This window comes from Neodiprion lecontei, chromosome 4, assembly GCF_021901455.1.
Source record: "Neodiprion lecontei isolate iyNeoLeco1 chromosome 4, iyNeoLeco1.1, whole genome shotgun sequence".
Classification (NCBI taxonomy): Eukaryota; Metazoa; Arthropoda; class Insecta; order Hymenoptera; family Diprionidae; genus Neodiprion; species Neodiprion lecontei.
The window spans coordinates 36,570,404-36,596,600 of NC_060263.1; the positions used below are offsets into that span (position 1 = coordinate 36,570,404).

The following is a 26,197-nucleotide window of genomic DNA, read 5'->3' on the forward strand; positions in this document are numbered from 1 at the left end:
TTCGCCTGCCCGTCAGGCTCTTGGGTAACTCGATGGAATCTAGGATTAGCTAACTTCTCTAACTCACAAGGATCGTCTTGAGGTTAAGTTGAGTTACGACAGATTAACGACGCTTTCCTTGGATATTGCAAGGAAGATTCAATTCCGGAGTCGAACAGCATCGACGCGATGCGCGAGAGAACGACAAACGATGATATAACGTAATTAGCTGAGAAATATTTGAGAAAATTATTGATCGAGACAGCAATTGAACCAAACGAAGCTTATACATGATTCACAGAGACGCAGATAAACAAGATTCATTTATGGTTGCTCAAAAAGCTCGATAAGAAACGCGAATAAATGACAAATATCAAGAAGCTTTCGACACTGATAGTCAAAGGAACAACATCGATCAATGATTTTCCAAGCGGTTGAATTCAGGATTAAATTGCAAGCATCAGGACTTGCTGGAGGACCGAGGATCCTGGATGACCCGATTTCGTCTACTTACTGCAGGATCCTGCGATTGCTCAAAAAACGTGAGTCACATTTTCTACTTGTGGTATCGGTTTCGTTATGAGATTAACCAAGTTATTTCCACGCGTCCAAATAGCTGTTCCAAAAAAAATAACAAAAAAATAAAAAAACGTAAAACCGACCCCCCACGAACGTGGGGTTAAATTAGTGAAAAGTTTCCGGCGAGTACCGAAATTTCGACAAATTTAAAACGAATGTCTTAATCCGGGAGTAACGAAACGCCGGCGGAAGTTTCAATAAGGAAGGCTGAGTTATGCTTCGCCGTAAAGTCCTCCACCTTTTTCCCTTCTATTTTTGCGCCGCCTGCTGCATCTCTCTCTCTCTCTCGCGCGCGCTCTCGCTTAGACTCACTATCCTCTTCCCTCTATCCCAGTCAGCCAGGGATCGAGTCGAGGGGCGCACGAGCTAATCCTGAATAATAGTCGGAACCATTTTTCACCGGATTCAAAGTAACAATCTGTACCTAGACATTGAGTCGCGGGATAGAAGCGTTTCGTAGCGGTGTGTGCAGGGAGAAAAAGGATCCAGCAGATTTACCTCGAAACTTGTTGTTTTCCTTTGGTTTTCGCATAATCAGGAATTTTTTTATCCGCTGGCGGAAGACGTGACGGATGTTGTGTGGTTGTACTTTTTTTCTGTTTTTACAATTTTTTATTTACAATTTTCCTAACTCGCGACGCACGACGTCGCGATGAAAAGTGCGAGAATACGACAGAAAAAAAAGAAGAGAAAAGAAAAGAAATCGCGGGTATCAAGCGAGACTCTTGACTATTATATTATATGTATCAGGGTGTTTCGGATAAAAGTAATTTACGATTTTTCATCGTGGCACCCCCTAAAAAGTTTGTTCAGGTTAAAAGGAAGATTCTGTCAAAAGACGAACGTTTTATCTTATATGGAAGATGACGCTGATTCGATTTTTCACATTTCTTTGCATTTTTTTGAATTTGTCAAGAAACACGTTGTGGCACTTCAATTATTATTTCATTCCCGACATTTGTATTCAAACCCAAAGATCACTCGATCCATAACGCAACCATATATCAACCGGGTAATCTTATTCGCCTAAATTAAAAGTGCGTATTAAATTATAACTATTTTATGAGAATTAATTAATAATAAAAAAAGTCGTCAGATGCTCGTTTAAAATATCAACTGGAGAATTGATATTTTTTGTGAGGTGAATTGATACATCCAGGATACTTCGTAAATTACGGAAAAAAAAAAAAAATACAGGAACGTAAAAAATCAACTGATCGCGATCTTCCGCGTAACGTAAAACGCTCATCTTTTCACAGAGTCTTTCTTTCAACCTGAGAAAATTCTTTAGTCGGTAACACGGTGGAAAATCGCAAATTATTTTTTTCCGAAACACCCTAATATACATATATATATTTCGCGTCGCTTCCGTTGGATCTTGCAAGTATGTATGTCACGTGAAGGAAACACGGCGAGCATTTCGTTCACGCGGCGTCGACACGCAATTTCATATCCGCTGAAATGTCCCGCGCCCGCCCCTCCGTCCCACCATCCCCTGCTCGCCCCTTTACCTACCGCCGGGGAGATCCTGCAGGACCAAAAAATACCACCAAGGATTCTGTACGTACGATGCCGTGTATCTGTCGTTTTGCCGAGTCGGCTGCCATCCCCCTCCCCCCAGCTCTCTCTCTCTCTCTCTCTCTTCCTTTCTTAGATACGTTGTAATACCAGATAGTGCACAGGCGAGTGTATGTATAATAATAATAATATATATAACATTCTTGACTTCTCGCGAAATTAGTATATAAATTAGGATAATTTTCAATCTCGAGTGCCGAGTGTGTCCGTAGGTGTAGGTAAGGATAAGTTTCAACCTTTTTGCTAATTTTTCCTCCCCCTTCTCCTCCCGAGAATCTCGTCAGACGCGACGACGTTCAGCTGAGCGTTAAACGCTGGGCGTCTGCAAGCAAGATCCGTTTAAATATACGAAGACAGAATTATTACGCGAGGGTAATAAGTAATTATTTCCAAGGACGTTTGAAAGCTTCAGTCCCTCCGCCTCCCCCTCCGACGAGGTGATGCCTTCCGTCATTTCTGCCTCGCTGTAAGCTCTTTACCGGCCTTTTAGTGCCGACGCTTCGTCCTGCGAAAAGCTGTCTTTTGCACTTTAATTGGAAACCCTTGTGCTTACACATTTAAAAGGCTAGGTTGGTGTGCCGGAAATCGATAAATTTGTTTAATGTGCTTGTACGATAATGGTCGCGTATTTTCGCAGGAACTTATCAAATTGATTTACGTAGTCGCAACCGTTTGGATGATTTATAAAAAAAAATCACAGAGTAGAGGGTACTAAAAATTATCAACAAAAGTTTCGATCGACATTTGATTTGTAATCGATTAAAAATAATGAAAAATCTTATGGATTCGTTCGTTTCATTCGGAAGATTAGTTTTTGTAAATTGTTTCTGCAAAAAATTTACATACTGCCATTAATCATTAATCGCAATCAGTATCGATGTAATATGTTGTTAGATTAAATGTTCAACGATACAAACGTGATGTAGAGAGAGAGAGAGAGAAGGAAAGCAAAAGAGTGTTGCAGTGGGATTGTAGAAAATACAATTTTAAATAAATTGAACCATCGATTAGAGTAAAATCGAACAAATCCCCTGGATTTGGCATAATATTTGAGCGATTGTAAAATTGCATTGAACTTCGATGCTTCTCATTTTTGTACTTTCAGACAAAAAATCGTATAGCTTCTGTATAGATAATATAGATAAATTTTATAAATAGTTAAATAAAATTATTAAAACGTACGGATTTTCACCACATGAAATTGGTTTTAAAACAGAAATTTTTAGCTCAATTAAACGGTTATAAATTTTTCACACCTTTTTTTAATTTAACGACACATTTTCTTTCCACTTTCACGAGTCTGTCGATGCACGTGATAGACACACCATTTTCTGATCGCGGAGAACTGCCCCGAGGGCTTGAGCATTTCTCCAGGCGCTGTGTCGAAGTCTGCGAAATGTGTGTTCTTCGAAACGCGTCTCTTGGGACGGAGGGGTAAAAGGCGATAACGGAGAAACAAAGATTTACCTAGAAAATGCATCGCACGGTACGCGTGCAGCTGATATTCAATGTGCCAGATAAGAGACGGGAATACGGGTCACATTGTAAGGCGCGAGATTATACCGATGTATCGATTTTACAGATTATATTCCCTCCTCAGACACGTGAGCTCGAGCTTTTGCCCGAAAACCTCGCGGCGCGTAGGCACGAAAAATAATTTTCTTACACTTTTATTTTTCCAACCTTATCCAATTACAGCGGCTTCTCGCCTGCCCTTTGTGCCCTTTCACCGTCCCTCGCATTACGAGTCTTAGAAATCGTCCAAGTGTCAGGTATACTGTATACACTGAGAAAAATTTCATTTCTTACAGTAACTAGAAAAATTCATTAAAACAGGTATCGTTATGAAAACCGTTTGAATATTGTTGGAATTACGAGAAACGAGGCACGCCTAACCATTTTGCGCTATCGTCGTTCCTTCTTTGGTTATTGCAACGCAAAATCAGTTTCCGAGGTTTACGCTACTTTTTTAGTTGAACGAGGCTTTAACGTCAATTTATCGTTGCGCGAGCGTTAAATTTTCGCAACAGTCGCAAGAAAATCTAGCAACAGTGATCGGAATGAGAAAGAATAGCAACGGATACTAGACTTTCCGGAAACAGCTAGAAAACTAATTTTCATTTTCTACCTAGAACTATATTTTTCGATCGTGGTAAAAAATGAAAATAGTTAAGGACTGAACGGTAACCGGGACTAAGACTTTCTCTCGGTGTATACTTCGCGCGTATGGAAACAGCGCGCATCGACTATTTTATATTATTACCACAGAGTAGAGAAACCAGCAAGGATTAAACAAAAATGAAATCGAATGCCTAAGGGAGATTGAAAAGTACAATAATATGACGTTACTCGTGCCGAGGCTTAGCTGTGCCAATAAACCAATATTACAAAATAAGAGACATTCGATTGCTCGTTAAATTCTCAATTACTGTTGTTATTATTCGATCGAAAAAAGAAATGGTATAAATCGAAGGCGTGATGAGAACAGCTTGCATAAAGTGGACGGTGAGGTGAAATTGATCAGGTTTATAAATAACGATGAGAGTTACGCAAGACAGGTGGCGAATCTCCACTTAAGCCAATAAAATTAATTCAACTTTTGTTTCTAGCGTTTTTGTTTAGCCGTCGGCGAAGAACAAGAGCCTGGGAGCTTGCAGGGGGCTTCCCTAATTGAAAGCATGGGCTAAGCTCTGGAGGGCGCGTTTCAATTGTTTTCGACACGCTATCGGCCGCCATCTTGGCCTCCCTTGGGCCAGACCGTGCGCTCGGTTCAACCATAACTTCTCGGTTCTATAGAGTCGGCAGCTTCGCTGGATATCGCGGGGAGTTATCGCTGATATTATATTAAAGGCAGGAGGCGAATATCGCGTTTCGTTTGCCGGCGACGGCTTTAAGACCGAGTGAGAAAAAGCGGAGCTGCAGTTAAAGAAAAGCGAGACGAGTATTGAAAGTTTGATTTTCAAGTTAAGGCTGAAATTTCAGCCGACAGTTTTCCTCCGCGTAAACTCTGACTCTCGACCGCATCACGTATTTAGATCGCGTGAATATTGAAGCTTCGAGGGAGCTGCAAAAGTGAAATCTTAATATTTCAGAGCGCACCGTGGACTGCAGAAAAACGAGGAAAGAATCTCCTTGAGCCGCCAGGATGGTGCAGGTAGGATATTTCAGGACAAGATTTCGGATTTTATGATCCATTCGCGTTTCCCTCGGTTTTGAGGAAAAGGCGGCGGCGCTTGTTTTTTTTTTTTTCTTTTTTTTTTTTTTTACTTCTAATCCCGCGAAATTTGCGAAACGTATATTTCTTTTTCAAAAAATGTATCAAAGAAAAGCGAGGAAACCTCTACGTCGGGTATAGAAAAATATCGCCTCTGCAATATTCCTCGGAAATTTATCCTTTCCCTATATTTTCCCGCCTCGATTCGTTGGCCGCGCGATTTGTCAAATCGAATTACGATACAGCCGTGAGAGAATTATTACAGTCCCGAGAGCTGTGCGCATGCAATACCAGTCGGCGGCACGCGATCATCAGAGAAAATGCTATCTGACCCCTCACCTCTGAATAAAATAACACCATTTTTAATAAAGCATACAGAGAGGATCTATACGGGGTAGCTGAAAACGGAAAATGCCGCGCAGAGCGTGCAGCGGCAGGAATTTGCGCTGAATAAAAGATCCCTTTTTGAATTCACGGGCGTGGAGGCTAGATTACGAGATGCTTCGAGCAAATCTTCCGGAGTGTATCGCGCGTATTGGTTAATTCATGGGCCCACTTTCCCCCTCCGTACTATAAGCAACGCCAGAAGAAAGAGGGAAACTGCCGAGAGTCCGTATAGTGTGCAAAAGAAAGAAAAAAGAAAAAAAAAAAAAAAAAAGAAAGAAAGAAACCGAGTACTTACTTCGCAATCCCTTTTCCGATTCGGCATGCATATTTTTGCACCTTTATTTACATTGATGGTAGCGCGGTATCATTGTCATCGTTGATTCTCAGGAATAAAACTCGAGAGCCTTTTCCTCTTAATAGAGAAACTCCAGATTTACGATCGTGCATGAAATCGCGATGCAAAGTACAAGTCGTAACTCGGATGCTTTATACACGTATATAACGTGATAGGCGGATGATAGGGAAGAAAGGAACAGGACGTAATAACAAATGTCGTTAAGGACAGGTGCACACTGGCTATTCTATCGTGCAACCATTTGTCGTTTAAATATGTATATCTGCCTAGATTGCTGTGTTCAGCAACGGGATTTTGAAATTAGTTTATATCGGTATTGATACAATAAAACGTGGACGGCGTAACGACGAACGGAGATAAGGTAGAGTAATCGTTCCTTGTCTATGTTATAATCGAGGAGAGAGAATTAATTATTTATACACATGCGAGTGAAAAATTTCACGTGTCAAATCGACGAGCAACGCTTACCGTAAATGTATGATAAAACAAGCGACGGAATCGCCAATTTTTAATATCCCCAAAAGAGAGATCGATGTTTTGCCCATCTGCTCACGCACACGCGTGATGAGAGAGTGAGGGGGATAAATTCACTCGGCAATTAATAATAAATTTTGTTTGGCATCGATTAATCGCTGTCCACAATTTTAATGGTCTCTGAATTCATAATTTAAAAGCTGTAGCGCGGCGCGCGTTGCCTGTAAAATAATATATGACAAGGTTTAAACAAGGATTTGGCGATTTTGGAGGGAATCAGGGAGCCTTGACGAGTGATTGAGTTGTGTTTTCCCAGCCTTGTTTCCTCGCGATCATCGCCTGTGATCCTTCGTTGAAATTCGGAAGCTTTTTTTCCGCGCGGATATTAGCAACGTGTGTTGTATGAGTGAAAAATTTTCACAGTATATTGAATATAATCAAGGGGATGAAAACAATTGACGGGTAAATATAACGAGATGAAAAATACGCGTGTGTGTAGGTACAAGGTTGTTTGAAATTAGAGGGTAGGTATAGAGACTTTTTGCCTGCAGGTGGATAATTTGCAATCACCGTACACCGATGGAATTTTTTTTTTTTTCCAGTGTAAAAAGAAAATAAGAAATTCAATACGCAATTGATTAACTCCGGATTTTCGGCTCGTATCAACGCAATCAGCTTTTACTGTATAAATAATGAAAATCGTTGTAATAATGACAGTAAATTTGGATGAAATAAGCCCGCGGTGATGTAACCAACGATAAAGAAAGCAATCGCAGAAATTTGCAGTCAGTATGTCGCGCTGGGGGAGGAAAATTGTTATTTTAAAACCGTGGATTCGTAACGGCCAAGGGAAGATATCGTTAATTCCAAATCACGTTTTCACAGACCAACTCGCTGGCTGCAGGTATACGATTCCGACTCAGAATCCCCTGTAAATTTGCATTCCTTTATAAATCCGTTTCTAAAATTCCTTCGGTTCTCTCGAAGCGCGTTAATTTTGTTCATTCGATTTCCTCCCTTCGTTCTTGTTCATTCGATTTTTTTTTTTTTACCTTTTTTCAAGTCTATCCGATTCTCAACGTTGCGACGTGCTTCGCTACACGGTGGTTTAAAAAAAACGAATCAGATTTGTCGAGCAATGTTTCTGAAACAGTCCGACTTCTAACTCCGCAGCAAATCGTAGGCTTAATGTGCTTATGTACTGCAATTTGTACGAGTAAAGAGCTTGAGAAGAAAGAGCTTTTCATCGTAAGCGTATCGCGAAGCGCGATTCGATCGTTTTCACAAACCTGTAAGAAAGCTGCAGATCAGATCAAAATCTCGTATTTTCCCAGCTGCTTGCATCACACATCATGCGCACCTATCCCCTTGGCAGAAACCCTCAAAACCCCCATCTGATCGTAAAGCTCTGCGTGAATTTTATGACAAATATTCACTCGGAGAGAAAACGTGTCTACCTACAGTTTAAACAGCGAAAAACAAAAAAAAAAAAAAAAAAAGAGAAAAAATAACGGTCTTTCAAGGTCCCGTATTTGACAGGTAAAAATTTTTCACCGTCTATCGCAAATGTGAAAAATATTCCATACATACATAGAAGGTTGTCACCCGCCGTCGTACCGCCTTATTCTTGCCGGCTTGATGTAACGGTCGTACCACTAAACATTTTATCTTCGCCGGCATATGATAATAACAATATAGACTCACCTCTACGCGTGTATCCCGCAGTTTTTTCTCCCGAGGAAGAAAAAAATTGGTCCATATTTTTGATCGAGCTTCTTTTACGTTTCTACGTGTATAACCAGCTTGTCTTTACGTGTGAAGGTATGCCTGTGCGTACATGTGTGTAAGCGTATGTACGCGTACACGGTCGAGGGACGTTTCGCGTTTACCTCGTCTACTATCCACCGTTTGTTGGCATCTTCATATTTTATGAGCAGGAATTTTCCACATTGCTTTATTACCGCCCCACAGATGTTTCACTTCTCTTTTCACGACGGCAGCTTCGACTCCAATTGCATTGCATTACGAACCGTGTGTACTCCTCGTATATTCGCGTGTACGTGCGACGGAACGCACAAAAGACGTCGCGTACCGAAAAATTCGATTTTTCACCGATCCCAGGAATCCGGAATACCGAATCAATGGAATCTGTTACACGGTGTAACAGAAGCCGAATATCGATGCTGCAAGCTCTAAATTCTCAATTTGAATTTAAATCGAATATCTCAATCATCCGTCGCTCGCGATCAAACGAAACATGGAACGGATTCCATTTTTGTTTCAATTACCATAAAATTCGGCTGTTGGACAGCCACCCTCGCTTTTTTCTCAAAAATATTTTGCCACCTTAGCGACGAATGTCAGCGATATTTCCGCTCAGCCAGCTACCGCGCAACGCGGTTGGCGATTTGTGTACCGGCTATGCTTATACGGAGATGACGAAGACGACGACGATGACGATGATGATTATATTAGGAATTAGAGACTCACCGCACGCTCCTTGGTATTTGACTCTCGTGTTTTTCCTCCGATGGCAGCTTTCCTGACGAAGGTGGCAGTGATTCGAGTAGGTGACGTTGTCCGATCCGCAAACCGGTTGCTGGGTCGGCGGACAGTCGACCGGACACTGGCAAATCGCTCTCCCGTTCTCGGAAACAACGCAGGAAGCTCCCCAGGCGCAATATGTCTTTTCGCAGGGTTCTGAAAGCGAAAAATTGCGAGGAAATGGTTAAAGGAATGTTTATAACGCGAGGGAGAGTTCAAAGAGGATACTTCTCCGCGCTTGATTCACGATAGGAAGTGGATTTGTCGCTGGAGGGTGTTCGGCATTGTTTATCTTTACGGTGAATCTACACCCTGTATCCGGACTAGGTGAGGTACTTTATGCAACGACTGTCCGCGTCTGGCTTTAGAAGGCGCTATTTGTAACGGCCGGGCTTTTACGTTAAGGAGCTTTTGTCCCCTCCCGCGTATATTTAGGCACAGGGAGCTTTTCAGTTTCCCTCTCTGTATATCTCCGTGCCTCGGCTAATTCCTGCTATGCCGGAAGTCGCGTGATTCTGTTTTTCAAGCGTAGGCTTCCTCAGCGGCAAGGCAACCAAAGTTTCGAGGAGATGCTACGCCGGCTTAGACTTTTCGACCAAGCTTTTGCAGAGAATCCCGGACCTTCCGGGAATTTTAATGAAGCACAAAATACAACTTAACAACAACTCGAGGTACAATTATTACTTTGTTTTCCCGTTTTTTTTTTTTTTTTAGCCTTATTGCGAAACGCTTTTTCCCCCTATCCGTTCAAAAGTCGAAGGGGATGACCGAGACTCGCGTTTCAAATCTTCCGGGAATCTATTCCCCCCTCTGTTGTTTCAGGCCAAGATACACGTCTTGAGGTGAAGCAGTGCCGAATCGAATTCCGAGACTTACACGTATCCGTGTAAACGGATTCCGACAAGATAAACACGCGTGCAGCCGTCAGAGACGCGTCGCGTGGATGAGATTAATTCTCGCCACCATCGCTGCATTAGGGCTAATTGTCGGGCGCAGGGTTTCGCAAATATTGGCTCGATCAGGGGCCCGAGAAAACGTGGAACTCGCTCGCAAATCCCACCTTTTGAATCTCCCCGTACGTACCGTGTTAATTTAATCACCGCGCCGTCACCCGAGGCCCGGCTAATTCCATCAAAGGTCAGAGAACGGAAAGGGCTTCTGACCGCTTCGACGAAATGATTTTACCCGGCTACCTTGCTCGAGGGTTGGGACGAGAAAACTCGGCGAGAGAGGGGTTCTTACCGGTGTTGGAAAGGCCCGAGAGAGGATCTTTTCCCCTGATTAGTCGCCGTTGTCCGTACAGACCGAGGCGATGCGAGAGCAAAGATGCGAGTCGGAGAGTCTACCTCGTCGAAAAACGATTTCCCCTTTTCCGGTCAAACGGTTCGGTCGACGTTCCCGATGGTAGGAAAAAAACTCGTTAATTTCTTCGCCCAAATTTCCATGGCTGATTCTTTCACGGATTCATCAAACTTGCCATTATTTTTCTCAACGAATTCAACGTTTCCGATCTTACCGCGAGTCTCGAAAAGCTCGCACTGGTCACTTCGTTCATACGCTCCCCGCACTGAGAGAAATTTTTAGTTCCGGTTACCGCTCGGTCCTTAACCATTTTCATTTTTTGCCACAATCGAAAAATATACTTCTGGGTAGAAAATGAAATTTAGTTTTCTAGCCGTTACCGGAAAGTCTAGTATCCGTTACTATTCTTTCTCACTACGATCACTGTTGCTATATTTTCTTGCGACTGTTGCGAAAATTTAACGCTTGCGCAACGATAAATCGACGTTAAAGCCTTATTTAACTAGAAAAGTAAAGTAAACCTCGGAAACTGATTTTGCGTTGCAATTACCAAAGGAGGATCGACGATAGCGCAAAATGTTTACGCGTACCTCGTTTTTCGTAATTCCAACAATATTCAAACGGGTTTCTTAACGATACCTGTTTTACTCAATTTTTCTACTTACTGTAACAAATGAAATGTTTCTCAGTGCGTGTCGAACCCTGGAGGGATCGATTTTTCATGCGAAGGGTGCAGCAGGCGGGCCGGTTAAAGCGGCGAATAAAAAAAGCAGCACCACGTTCGAGAGTCGCCCGCTAATCCTTCCACGAGCAGTCATTAATATAGCCGACGAGTTGATCCCGCAAAAAATCTCTCCTGTCTCAGGTTTAGCCAATCGCGAATCCCGCGGCTCCGCCATCTTTCGAGTCACCTTTGGTTCCATCGAGCGGTTCGCAACAAAGGAAATGCCTTGCAAGTCACGCCTCGCAAGTTATAATGGCAACTGAGACAGGCATATATATATATGTATATGTATATATATATTATATATATGTATATATATCCACAACAAGCCACTGTAGTGAATCAGTAATCGTGGAAGTCGACAAGCTTTTTACACCGAAAATGCAGGGTTGATTAGAGAGCGCGTTAACGCCCGTGAAAAGTCACAGTTTTGTCGGCAAGTCGCGTGGCCTGAAAGAAGCCGACAAAGAGAATGAAGAAAAAAAAAAAAAAACATTAAGAATTCGAAAAATTGTAAAAGTAAATCAGGCCGCAGCGGCAGGATATCGACCCGTAACTTACCCAGGCAAGATCCTTCGCTCCGCTCTAATCATCGACTGGTTACCTCGCAATCTATTTCACCGATCTAATCAGCGACTTTCATAAATCACCCCCACGTTTCGTGTTTCAACTTTCCTCGTTGCTCGTCGAATAATAATTGCCCCGGGAAAAATACATGCCGTGTACTAGTAGTAGTGTGATATATTACACACGTGTCTCTTTTCCTCTGTAACAATTATATCGCGTATGTACGCGTAATTTTATTCTCGTGAACGGAAGGAATTCACTTATACGGGGTGATTCGAGCCGCCTATTGTTGCAGACGTGCCCTCGCAGTCCGAATGCGGTGCGCGCTCAGCTTCTTAGAGAATATACATGCAAATCGATCGGTACAGGTGAACGTAAGTTGTGTAAGCCTTTCGATACGAGATACATTAGTTCCTTCTTTCTATCTGTTTCTTGTTTTTCCGTGTAAAAAATAGTATCGCCCTTCCGTCGAGACGGGGGAGAAATGGATATTACGGGGGTGGAAAGATAATGCGCGCTGCGTGCCAAGTGGAGTGATATTACCCAGGCGTATAATATTATTTCACCAATCGAACTCGACTCATTTGCAACTTATTCATGGCTCCGAATTCAGAGACGATAATGATCGATAGTGTATGTAGCGCTACGAATCCGAATTTCTCTTTCAGCTTTGAGCATAAAATTTCCTCGCTTCGATCGCAGATCGAGATTGTAATGAATATTCGGTTAAATAGAACCTTGAATTTCAATTCAGGCTTGTAATATGAGGGTCGAAAAATTATAGCCTCAGATATTATATATTCGATAAGACGGTCGATTATCAACCCGGTACTTCTCAATGGCAGACATATGAATTATTCACTGTTGGGATAATACACGTTACCCGGGATATCCAACTAACTGTGTTATAGTTAGAGGCATCCTTGCAGGTTAAGGGCTTACCTGCGGATTAGATTGATAATTAGTGGGGAAGGGCAAATTGCAGACGGTCTGTTGTTGAGAAATATTGACGCGGGGATGAAATGCGTGTTGTACACGCAGACACGCGGATCAAGTCGCACATTCGCAGGTATATAATAATACACAACGTATCTGGGAGTCGTTAATCCACGTTGAAAAAATTGTCGACTCACTTTCGAAAATTGAATTACACGTGTAACCTGAAATTTTCTTCTTACCCGTCAATTATCGTCCGTATAACTGTATTAAATTATTATGCGTTAAAATTCTTTTCAGGAGAATATCCGCGTTGGAATGTCAATTATTTCAGTGGTTTCTGTGATTTAAGGCACGTCGCAAAAATTTCAGGGACTGTATATCGCCCGAATATTGGCTCTCCAATTATAATTTAAGGATCCTGAAGGAATTCAGAAGCGCGCTATATACTTCGCGAATATCATAGAGTTCCACGGTTGAAATTATAATCACTCTATGTACAGTAGTTATATTCTGCTGTCAATCTTTTTTGCTCGGTGAAAAATCTCGTTTATAAATTTGAAAAACCGAATAGAAAATAAGACTCTTGCATTATTTATTTTTCTCCACTGCATCCGGTAAAAGTCTGCATCGAGTTGCAGGGGTCAACGTTCTCAGCGAAGCTGAAATTCTGGCTGGCTGCAGGTGCATTTACTCCCCGGGTCGTAATATGCTTGTGGCGTGACCTCAGGTTGGTATCGACAAGGCGCCATTTAACGCTTGGTAAGTGCAAAATTTCCTCACGTCAAGAGGGTTGCTACAATTTTCGCTGAGGGGCCTCGGCCCGAGGAAGAAATGGAATAAGAAGAAGAAGAAGAAGAAGCCAAGGATTTGTGTAAAAATGTTGTCGAAAATTCGAAAACTAATGGTAGTTTAACAGAGCACGAGAAGAGAAACAAAGAAAGTAATGTAACAATTAAGATATATCGTGGAAATTGCACGAGTGTAAAGGACAAAAAATAAATCAATAACTAGCGAGAGATGGAACGACACTCGGAAGATATCTTTTGATAGAACAAAAAGCGAAACGAAACGTTAAAAGTCATAGGAAATTAAACACCTGACGTGAACACAACCACTCAAGCCACTCGCCCCACTCCTCTTCGATAGAGAAAGAGAGTTAGGGAGAGAGAGAGAGAGAGAGAGAAATGGAGGGAGGGAGGTTCGACGACTTTCAGGGAAAAGAGAGGTCGAATCACTTTTCGCGTCCATTAAAGAGACGCTTTCCACGTCATTTTACGGCCGGGGTGCGAAGCAGGATCGCGTACGTCGGGATTTGAGGTAAAAAAAATATGGGTACCTATCCTGAGCTTAAAAGCGGTGGCATGTCGCTGTCGAAGCTTGGTATAATTGTTATGACCGAAGAAGCGAGCGGCGATGACAGACACCGAAAGTCCATCGATGTGTCTTTAGCTTTTCATCCCCAAAGAACAGAGCGGTATTTCGGTATTTTTGCCTACGATCACTTCGTCCTCTCAGCTTTAAACAATTTCTAAGTAATTCTTTTTCTCCAATAACGCGCAGGCGCGCAGTCTCGGATGGATTAATTCTCCCGGATTGGATCAACTTTTTACCAAACTTATGCCGCGGCTAGCTTTGGGGCCAAGTGACGTGGGTCAAGCAGACAAAGCCAAGGGTGTCACTAGAGACTGTGTCTATCCGCACGGTATCCAGCGTTAATTTTAAGCCCTGCTGTCGCGTTTTTCGCATTCGCCAAAAACAGTGCCAAAATATGTCTAGTATGTCTGTGCCATGTGGCGGACGAGAGGTTCGCCTTTTTGCCGATTTCGTATATTCGACCAGCTCGTCCCTCTCCACCATTCGTCCGGACTGTGCACTCCATTTGAGGAACGGCTCGATGGATGCTCGGCGTATTAGTCGGTCTGGGCCCGTCTTCTTCTCTGGGTTAAGAAATGTTTACTCCTCGGCAAGTCCGCTGCTGGAAGAAGACCGAGGAGGAGAAAAGGCGGGGTGTTGGAACGGTGAGAGATGAGGTAGACAGCGGACGATCAGGGCTTATGATTATGTTAACGAGGTTGTTATAGGGGGTTGGGCGGCCCGGAGAAGGCGCGTCGCTCTCGTTCGTTGCGTCAAATTCTCGTTCACCCTTCTTACGTCCTACACCCTCGTAGCACCGGGTCTATCGGCCATCCGTCATGATCGGTCTTGTCTGACGGCAACGGGCCACGGCTATTCTTTGTTCGGAGAAGTAGGGTGAATGCGAAAATAAAATCAAATAGAGGAGAAGTAGCATCGAGGTGCCAATTTTTTACGCTTGTGACCTCGCAAAATTTTATCACCCGACCAGGTACTTCTAGAGTGGTATACACACCGGTTTGACGGACGGTTAACCGAGTCAACCACGTCACGGTGAATTCGACGACGTGGTTCGAAGCTTGGTTATGCTCGATTAGCAAGTGGGATTCCGTCGATCCTCGCGATCCACTCGACCTTTCCAAAATTCAAAGTATCTCAACCGAGTGAATCGCGTCAAATTCCACTTCCAAAATGTCGATGAAAATTATTCACCAGAGATCACGATAAGCTGCTCTGACAACTGACAATTGAGATCGAGACCGGAACTGTAGGACTGATCATCGGCTGCGTTGAGACGAGCTGAAACAACTGACTAATATTTCAAGCGGAGAGACGGTGCATGTAACCGTAAATACAATTACCCGACAGTGAACGATCGATCCGTGCGTACAACCTTCTGCGCGATTACTCTTGCGGAATCTGGCTTCTTAGGTTACTGACTGATGCAGGAGTGAAATTAATTTCTGGAAGAGGCGGCTGCGCGTTACTGTTGCTAGGTGCGTATGTACGTACCTTCCAAGTGCACGTTACTAGCCGGAGAAACCCTAGACCCACTTTGAGCGTAGTAAGATGAACTTACAACGTATCCAAACCGCCTGCCAACGTACGGCGTTATACGAGCAACTCGGCTGTAACCATGGAACGTAACGAGTCCAACAAGGCTGGAGACGCGTACGTTCGGAGCATTACACGTGTGCCATATAGTCGTTTTCTCACTCTCTCGGTCTTTGCCGACCCCGGTGAGTGGCTGAGGGTCTAATTAAGTGCTATGTGAAATAATTACGTTCACTCAGAGCTCCGCAGTTCGCTGAAACCGGGACATCTATAGCTTTGCCCCGGGCACGTTAGCGCCTACGCCCCGTCTTATCCCTACGCATATCCTTTAAAATCGTCATTTCCATCCAGGCTCGAGGCTGGACAATGGCTTCCCGGCGGTTAAAACTAGTGCTTTGTGTTAACGCGCAAAGTCTGAGTTGCAGGTTCTTCTTGAAGGCGGTAGAGAAGACCATAATACCGTGTAGCTGTTCTAGGACCCAGAAGTTAGAATCACTTCACAGAGCGTTAGCTTCTTTTCCCTTACTAGGTACACGTAGTACTAAAGAGCAAATCAAAATGGCTTGAATCAGCCAACTTCAGACTACCGTGGATCGTTGTAAATGTTAAAAAAGAGTTTCGGACACTGTGCGGTTGACGTACTTTTTCCTCCGTCGCTACGGACGTACTCTACAAAGGTAAAAACGAACTGGAATCGCAGTGTTGGGCACGTATGGGATAGGGGTGTAGCTCGTTCGTAGTTGACCGTGAGAAAACTGTATCAACCATTCACCGTGGACTGTCCGTCTGACCACCACGGTTCTTGCCAAGGTGTAACATTCGTCAAATTGAGCAAGAAGTGAAACAGGAATTGTTGAAGCGGTCGACGTCGTGGGCGAATGGAGTATCTTACTAGATATATCTCCTCGATCCTCTACGCCCCTTTCTCTGTTGGCTTCAAGTTTGACTACGGCATTAAGTACCGGAATTAATAATCGACTGGTATCTGTTTCTCGAGTGTCGCGCTATCGGTGAAACCATCGGGTGGATAAACGTTCAAATTATTCCCCAAATCCCGGCGTGTAATATTAAACAAACATATTTTCCACCCTCTACCTCTCTTTGATCGGTTGCTATCCGATCCTAAATCCTTTGACAAAGGGGACATTCAATAAAATTCGGATCCCGGAACTAATCGGGTTTCGAAGCAATAAAGCAGTTCCGATCGCGATTGGAAATTATGAAACCTCCGTCCTTTTTCCATACGCCTATACATGTGCGTTGCGGTATTTTTCGCGCTCGTTTTCGGTCAGATCAAAATCGGTCGTCACGATCGATGCACACGTTCCCGGAAGAATATCTTGCAGATATATATAAACTGTCGCCGCGCGGTGAAAACGACAAAATAAAAGGGACGGGGTCGACTCGTCGGACGACAACATCGCCGATTGAAATTGTTGTAATCCGATTTGTCGGCAATTTATTTGTGTTAGTCGCCACCTGACCGCGTCCCGTCCGTCCATAGACCTCGGCTTCAATACTGGCTTACGTACACCGAATCGACTGTATTTGCACTGGCGGGAACCGGAGGGTAGCCGCTAAATCTGAACCGAGAGGGGAACGAGAGGAGGAGACATAGAAAGGGAACCCCGGAGAGAGAGAACATCGAGAAGTCGAACAGAGTTTGATGGGGTGAGAAATCGGAGGATATAGGGGCGCTCGGATAAAACTTAATTAGCAACAATCCGGCTGTCGAATGAATCGGATATGCGACACCTGCCCCTCACAATCCAGAGACTGGATCCAGGTGAGTGCTAGATCTATTCTGGGATTCGATCGGCACATTAATAAGTCCGAGTGCATAATTATTCGGGGAAAGGTCAGTCTGCGGCTAAGTTCACCCTGTTCGGTTGAAACGCGTCTAATAATGAGAGTCAATGCGAAACGGCCGCAGACTATATTCTCCGAACGCAACGTGAGGGTTCTGCTTTTGAGGTAAATATTCAAGAGCCATGACATCTGAAAACCACCCATAATGCTAGCCTCGAGAAAAACAGAGTTTCGAACTTCCGTGAAACCTTCAACCACAATACGCGGCTAACGAAGAGAGGTATAAAGTGCCTTTCGCAATCCTTCCAATAACTAATCACGATAGGTGTATAATTTGCGCTTAAGCTAATTAGTTCCCAGGAGGGCGATCGATGAACGTCGTCTATACGTGTTATCCGCACGGCAACTTTTCCACCTGGATGCAGGTGACATATTTACGCGCGGTGAGTGTGCCCCGTGATGCCATGACACAAATTCACCGACGAGGAACTGAGACCGTTGAACAAAAGCTCGTGATCAAGTGGTTCCCATCGGCTCTTTGGGAGTCGGAGCTGAATCGAAACGAACAAGAAGCGAGGAGGGGCGCTGGGACAGTGACGAAGGCATCGAAACTATCGTCGACAGGATATACGTTGCCTCTGACCGACCTCGAGTTAACTCGAGCGAGAAGTGAATGATGGGCGAAATAGCGGAGAACCATTGCGGGGGTGTGCGTGATGTGGCCGAGCAGCCAGGTAGGTACAGAGAACTCGATCGCCCTCGCGCCCCGTTACCACTCGACATGAATACCATCTCGCGTGGCTAGGTACGGGAATCCACTACTAATCAGGCCGTTTCCACTTAATTTGCCTGGGTAATTAACCGTCTCACTTGGCTAGGCTGTATCTAAACCATTCCAAAGCCGGAGCAGCACTCTATAATGCACGCAGGGCTGGAAGCTTGCGGCTTCGGTGTAGACCAAGCCATTGTGCGACCAGCCTGCAGACCCGCATGGATTCCTTCCGAGGAGTCTTAAGCACTTCGCCACTATCGTCCCACCCACGTGTCCAAACACATCTTACACCGCCCTCCGAGTTTACCCCGGATCGTAGAACTTTGATGGTCCATTATACTCGAATCGTTTGAAATCGGTTAATTATAGAGTGTCGTTTAATGTTTTGTCAGTTGAAATTGATTTTATACTCTGCAACGGTGTGGGATGGAACCTTTTGACCTTTTTTCATCTACGAATGGTATCATAGCCAACAGGAAACACTTGACAGTGGAGAATCAGTACCGCGAAAGGTAATGCAAATGTTTTATACCTGCATCGTGATTTTCAGGGGACACTTTTACCGGGGGAAATTTCATCCCCTGCGTTGCGCAACACGAGCTGAGAGCGGTTGATTGATCAGTTTCACAGTGATCGATTACAGACGAGGGTAGGTATAGGCGTACGGCGTGGAGGTCGAACCGGCTATCACTTCGTGACAATGGAATATCGACACTGGAAAGTGATGCGAACACTACGATGTAGGGAAGCGGGGTTGAAACGCGCTCGATATTTCTATTTTAATTAACGAGCTGCCGTCGCTCCTTACCCTGATCCTGAAATTATGCAATAGCTGGGAATTTGCGCCCAGGAAAGACAGTAGTCTTTATGTCAGGATTGCCGGTATCCAGAAAATCGCGACAGTGAGCGAACGATGCCCTGTTTTTTTAATATCGCACCGCGTTCGACACGCGGTATTTTTTATTCAGTGGTCAAGTGGCCAGATATTTATACTTCATTAAGGCTTTACTCACGCCGATGAACCTTACGAAAAACCTTTCCTTGCCAATACATATTTTAAAGGTCAAGTTGACGAATTACCATTAATAGTCGATTGAATATTTTAAGGAGTAGAAGGATGACAACAACAATTAGGATTCAGATTGGTATCTAAGGTACGTTCAATTCCGAGCCTATACCTCTCAGATTCTGAGTGGTATGGATACGTCGACTGGTTTCTTTGATCCCATTTTTTCCCCATTCACTGGTAGGTATAATAATACACGCGCGCAAAAAAGGCTGGCCGACGGTGAAATCTTGAGTGCAGATGAATTGGGCTTGAGTGGCTTGCCAAAAAGAAAACTCGATTACAACACCGGGGAAAGAAACGTGGCCCGGTAGCAATATTGCGCGGAAATGTTTCGTCGCATCTCTGCAGGACTCAATAATTGAAACGGAGAATTGGAAAGAGAGTAAGTACAGGTTTCCAGGTGCCGGGATGGAATGCAAATTGAATTATGATTTTGAAAAGTTGGTCGAACAAATATCGTTGGCGAAAAGTTATTCATTTAAGTTTCGACGATATTCGTTACCCGTGTATACGTTCCATTTATTACGCGTTTGTTCCATCTCGTCTTCACAGAAGTCCAAAACTTGGAAAAGAATCTGAAAATCGGTTACGCAACTTGGTCCACGTATTGAAATTCATGTATTCGAAACTTGATCTCGTCGGTTTCGAACGGGTGGAATTTCAGGAGTGACTTTGTGCAGTTGCAGAAGTTTCCTTCGGAGACTTTCATCGAGGGCATCTGCACAGCGCTGTGGTAAACTTTCATCGCTCTCTATCTTCCAGGCTTCCGTGCCTGTCCGACAAATTCCATGAAAGCTCATCTCCGTCAGCGTTGACAAAGCGCACGGCCAGCCGAAGACTGGGCAAAGTTTTAACAGCCCAAGACACAAGAGTCACAGCTGTCGCTCTGCGAAATCGACAAATTGACACGACCTCGGATGACGACAGAGTGACGAATGGTTGGCAATTAGCTTTCCAACCAGACCATGTCAGAACGGCCAGGTGGAATTTAGAACGGAAGTGAAAACCGCGGCCGTCGTTTCGTCGGGCGGCAAAACAATTATCGTCAGGGGAAATTTTCATTGTAAGAAGGTGAACTTGAATGCAGATACGGAAAGCTGCATTCCACTTGCGGAATACCCTGCCACTGCACTTCTCCCAGCAGCACTCGCCTCGGCCAAGTTTCATTGTTTCATAATTAGTCCTCGACTTGGCTCCTTGTTAGCGTAAGGCTGATCGCTGAGTATATAATTACCAGCGCTGTTGTTTGCCTAGAAATTCCAATTTCTTAGCTCGAGAACTCGGCTCTCTGGTTCGCTGTTCGTTTTATATCACGTAGGTAAACAAGAACTCTGTTCCAAGTCCCATTTCCTCAGTTCTGATTAGATCTCAGGTCCGTGAAATTTGATGCGTACTTGCACAATACATGATCTTGATTTATTTCTTCGTTTTCACGATCACTGAACTACTCAGTAATTAAAAGCCATGCAGATCATCGTCGCTTCCGCTTCTAATTGGACTTCGAATTATATTCCCGCAATGAAACACCGTAATATTACGTGAGGTGTCCGTGATAAAGGAACAACGCATCTCACGTCAACCTTACGGCAAATGAAATACGTGACGTATTCCGCATGCGGATTCTTTTATGTAAGGTGCGATGGATCGGCCGGTGCTGCTCGCATACGTCACGTCCAAATTTCTCCGTTCTTGTGTTCGTTTCCAGCGGAACATGATGGCCACTCGTAAAGGACGATCTTACCTCCAATTTTTCCCAGGACCCTTGTCCCCTTCAGCTAGGGAAATACGAAATTTTTCAGATTATTCTTTCCACCTACAGGAAAATCGAATCCCGAGTGCGCAGTTTCTTATGATTTACGCTACTTTTCTTGCGATTTTCATGCCACTTAGCTCAATCCTATGTTCCATTTGTGCGAGGTGTGTAGATATGCGCGGAACGGGGGCGAAACTTAGCTCGGAGTCCGAATATATCATTCACGGTGAAATATTCTCCCAAGAAATATTGGCTGATGGCGATTCCGTTAGCTTGAAGGCCTACTTACGAAATCGTCTTACGATTTTACGGATGTTAGTTTGGACTTGAGTTTGCATCTGGGAGAACGCCGAGAGCTTTCCAAATTCGAATTCTTGTGGATACCGAGCTTCGGAATCGATTAGAAGCTGAGTATTCTATATCGCGGAAAAATATTCTGGTAAACTACGAGCGCGAAAATCAAAAGATTTGAATTTTTTATAGATATAAATTTTCAACGGAACCAACGCTACATTGCGCAATTTATTTCTGGATCCCCAGGTGAAATTTAACATCAAAATTCATATAATTTACATATCGTTGAATAATATTTTCAAAATATTGTATTTTAAACCGAGTCCATATGCTAATCGCGGCATCGTACAGTATTGACTTGTCAATTATTGATGAAATCACGCTGACGATTCTCACGGTTTGCTGCAGGCGCATACGCGTGTGTGCGATATTGAAAAATCTGATTCCATTTCGACCAACGTGCCGCAGCGGGCCAGCTTCAATAAACCAATAAATAACAACAATCATTCGGGGGGAAAATAGAAGAGAACAACCAAAAATTGCAACCCTATGTATAATATATAATATATACCGAAAAAACCGATCTATCCGAATATAAAATCAACCTGTCCATGCAAAGACCTTTTATTTGTAGCGAGTAAATATTCATCTCAATTTCCAATAAAAAAAAAATCAAAAATTCATACGCAAAGTGCCACAGGGAAGGGCGTTTCGAACCGATACAAAAGTACAAGTCGCGGAACATTGAACGTCAATATCGCCTCAACTATGGACCAGAGGTCGATATCATTCTAGGGTATCTTTTCACTCGGTTTTTATCCACCATCCAGGGCAGCTGCCCAGAGTGTAAAATAAAGACCGACCTCCTCGCAGCCTCTTTTTCACTCCTGTTAACGATCAGCGTCGAATCGTAACGCCCGTTTCTCACCCTCCCATCAACGCGTGAAGAGCCGGGATACAGAAAGTGGTTTTTAGAACAGATTGGCAGCAAACTTCTCGTGAGATGTTCGAAATTTTTCAGTTGCAAATAAATTCCTGACCGACGACAAGTATTCCTTTCACCGAATTCCAGAGTTAAAAAATAGGGAGCAGGTGTCGTCCCTGCGGGGACAGTGCCGTACGAGTTGGACTGTCAAAGGGTTGATGCGGGCCTTCATTGTTCGCCGGGGCGTGAGACGAAGGGACCAATGGGAGAGCGAGGAGAAGGTCGAGAAGGTCAGATGGTCGAAGGCTGGGTGGTGGCGAGACTCGTGGCATGGCCTTGAGGCAAATGAAACTGACCGGTGAAAAAAGTCATGTTTGGCTTGTTCCATTCTGGTCCAATTCGATTTGGTCGAAAGATCAGAAGGAGGGATGAATGGGATGGGGGGGAAGGGTTCGCCCACTCTCGGAGGCTCGAGAAAGACTGGACTTGTCAAACGGACAAATACGTCCGACTTTCTCGAGGAGAAGGATAAGGAGAAAGAGGACGAAAAACACGCGCACGCATTACACACCGAGAGACACGCGTCTTACGCTTACGTCTCTCGCCGTCTTCAGGGGCTTGCGAGAAGATGGCTGATAACCGTTCCGAAATGGGTTTTTCCCTCCCCTCCTCCACCTCCTCCTCCTCCTTTGGCCTGGAAGTCAATTCTTTTCTTCTTATCTATCCCTGCCCAGTAACAAATGACGCCGGCAACGAGGTGTTCCACCACTTCGATGCTAGTTCGTATTCCGGGTTGTACGGAGGGGCGGTTTTTCCCTTTTCGACCTCCTCCACTTCCTCGGCGGCCTGTTTCAAGAGCTATTATTCGCCAGCCAGATGATGCGGTGCCATTTCCACCGTAAAACGATACCGCCAATGATCTCCGACGTCTTTCGACTTCGGTAAGCTCTCGGATAAATCTCATCGTCATGTTTAGTCAAGAGAACTAAGAACGAACATTTCCAACATCCGTACGACAGCTGGTTCGAACAGCAGAGGCGGAGAACAGAAGGATGAAAAAGCACACGTCCTAAGGATTCCTCTTTTACCCCATAAGTTCAGTCGACTGATCCCACCCCCCATATATGGTATAACGTATATCTACGAAACCTTTATCCGTTCGGTGGCAGAAAAAAAAAATCGTTTTCGGACTTGGAAGGACGCTTATGAAGCATTGTGGGCTATTAGCGTTTCAGAGGGAGCAAGAAGGGGCAGCTTAAGGTGGCAGAGAGCGATGGGGAAAAACGAAGACAAGGTAAGAAACCCAGGCAGCTTCTCCTGCCAGGTCGTTGAAGTAACGACGCGGTGCGGGTACAGGATTTTGGAATCCGTCTGGCCGTGGCAGAACATCGGGAGTAATGCTCCCAAATAATCATTCAATTATCACGTCAGCTAGCCAGATACTCGGCATCTCGGATCAGCGAGATAAGGCTCGTGCATAAATTCATAAATACATCATTTATGAGGCTGTCCTCCTTGTAACGGGAAGACACGATTCACCCTCTCCTGGCGATAGTCGCTCTTCCTCCTTCACTTGACTGATTTCACTGACAGGTCCGGGCCTCGATCCGTGGCTGCAACCCCGAGTTCAGCGTGCCCTCGGTTTCTGCTTCGGATATCTCGCGGTTAACGTATTGGCTGATGGAATTGTCTCCCCGGCGTTCGATTCTTCTCTGTTCTATATCCCGGTGGTTTATCGACTCATTGTCAAATGAAGAAACACCGACGTGGACGTCTTTACAGAAGCCCGCTATTCGCCACGATAAGAGACTTTTATACATGACCGAGGAATCAGGTCACTGATCGCTGAATTAATGACCGAATATCATTCCAAAGTAGAAATCATGAGTGAAAAAAGGAACGAGTCTCGCGAAAGTTTCGTGTAAAGTATGTTCAATGAAAAGAACATGGATCTTCAAGACATAGGTGCAACGTTTATCACTCCTGATACAAGGATCACGGATCACGTTCAGATTTTATGCTTGTAACATCGGTAGCTAGTCCGCATGATATTTTGTATACCGATATCGAGAATTGAGATGGAGAAGGGTGCCAGTCAGAGTCGGGTTCGAGAGGCTCTTCAGGTTTGATTCTGTAGGATGTGTTTCGCCTTGTAAGATTGCCGGGAGGATAAGCGGCGTAAAATATCTATCGGGATACAATAACGGACATATCCGGCTCTCTGGGGAGGCTTAAGAGAACCGCTTGTACCGTTTATGGCACTCAGACGGTGCTTTGCGGCCGAGTGAAGCGCGGGGGACTTATTATTGGTGATATTGTCGAAGGTTATATATCCACATATATTATTTATACACGGATCGATGTTGTACAGACGCCTGGAACTAGTAAAAGCTGCTTCTGTTGCAGCTTCGGTCAACGAATCGAATCGATCAACGGCTAATCCGAGTGGGAAAATATTCCCACGTTACTTCAAATTCAAAATTGTGTAACAACATCTCACCGCGTATTGTTACATCTAACGTAAATCTCATTCGTAATGTTTTTAAGAATTCCAATCACGTCGGTTACAATACTCGAATGTCTTGAGATACGTTGATACTCCGGTACTCGATTATACCCTTGTAATTAATAGCTGAAATGAGATTCTGCAATCGACAATTCAAGACCATTTATTGATGTTCTAATTCGATGTCATTGGACAATATATCACTTGACGTTAAATGGTAGTGCCTCAAAGGTAGCGAGTAGATCAGGTACTGACGTCATCTCTGTCTTGCTTCGAGGAAATACTTCCCCTCACTTCTGGAGCAGTCGGTGTTATGCGGGATTCCCGTAAAAAGTCGTTTGATACATTGACATCAGTTTGAATAAAGATATGCGAAAAATGACAGCCGGCTGTACTTTTAAAAGTCCTTGGATTCGGCGTGTGAAAAGCCGGGGGTAAACAAGCTTCCGTGAAACTGTGTGCGGTGGTGGTAATTTTTTGAACAAAATTCTTTTCAAGTGAAATCGCACCGTTCGTGAGATACGGCAGGATGGAGGAATGGGGAATGGGTACATGTGGAATAGAATACAGAGAAGAGAGTGCGAGAATAGAGTAGAATAGTATAAAGGTTCATTGTGTAGCCGCAGAGTTAGATCCTCAGAGGGCAACAGGCATTATTGAATATATTTGGATAGAGAAACGGGGGAGAAGCGGCAAATAGTTCCAGGGATTTAGATGGAATGCAACAGAGCTGGACAGTGGGATAAACCGATTTCCACGTGGCTTAGAAACGCAGGTATATTACAACTACCCGATGATAAAACGCGCACGACCCTTTCACAAACGGTACGAATCGTGCCAGATTTCGAGCACATTCAAAATTCCCGCCAGGTAGAAACGTTGGTTAAAAATTGAAGAATAATAAGAAGTAGAAGAGGAGGAAAAAGAGGAGGAGGAGGAGGAGGAGAAGGAGGAAGAATAAAGAGGTCGTAAAAAGCAGGGAACACATCCGTTCCTTGGCTGCACGAGTATATAGGTATGTACAAGGGTATGTAAGGTATGTCGAGGAAAAACGAGGTGGAAAAGACAAAGGAAGTGATAAAAGTCGGCAGTTAATCAGAGCGAGAAATAGACGGACGGACGGATTAAGCGGGAGAAGTTATCGGCGCACGACCGATACTCAACTTTAACTCAAACGAATAAGGTTTTGGCGTGTTAATCACGATTATGCACCCGGACACAGCATACAATTTATTTAACTGGCTTACTCGAGAGACTCGAGAGATACGTAGCGAGAGCTGAGGAAATAACCAGCGCCTCAAGAAATTAACTTACTCAAAGGGTAAAGAAGGCTGCGATTCTGCGGAGGTGGGACTTCGAACCCTTTGTTAAGTCGAGCCAATTGCCAGGGTAAAAAACAAGTATGTTCAATTTCTAGGAGCCGTTGCAGTGTGCTTTGACGGTAAAAGCGACGAGACTGACTAGATTAAAAAAGTTCCCCTCTACGATGCTCCTATTTGCTACTCTACCCCGAATTCCAG

General features: G+C 44.2%; 1 protein-coding gene across 8 annotated transcripts in view; it reads right to left on the minus strand.

The window, feature by feature from the left end:
• The window catches only part of LOC107220827 (agrin-like), a 290,468-nt gene that overhangs the window by 69,719 nt on the left and 194,552 nt on the right, over positions 1-26,197 (minus strand). For all 8 annotated transcript variants that reach the window (XM_046738744.1, XM_046738743.1, XM_046738742.1 and 5 more), the window contains one exon: positions 9,057-9,266. In XM_046738744.1, coding sequence (XP_046594700.1) covers positions 9,057-9,266 — 210 coding nt within the window. The remainder of the gene's footprint in view (positions 1-9,056; positions 9,267-26,197) is intronic.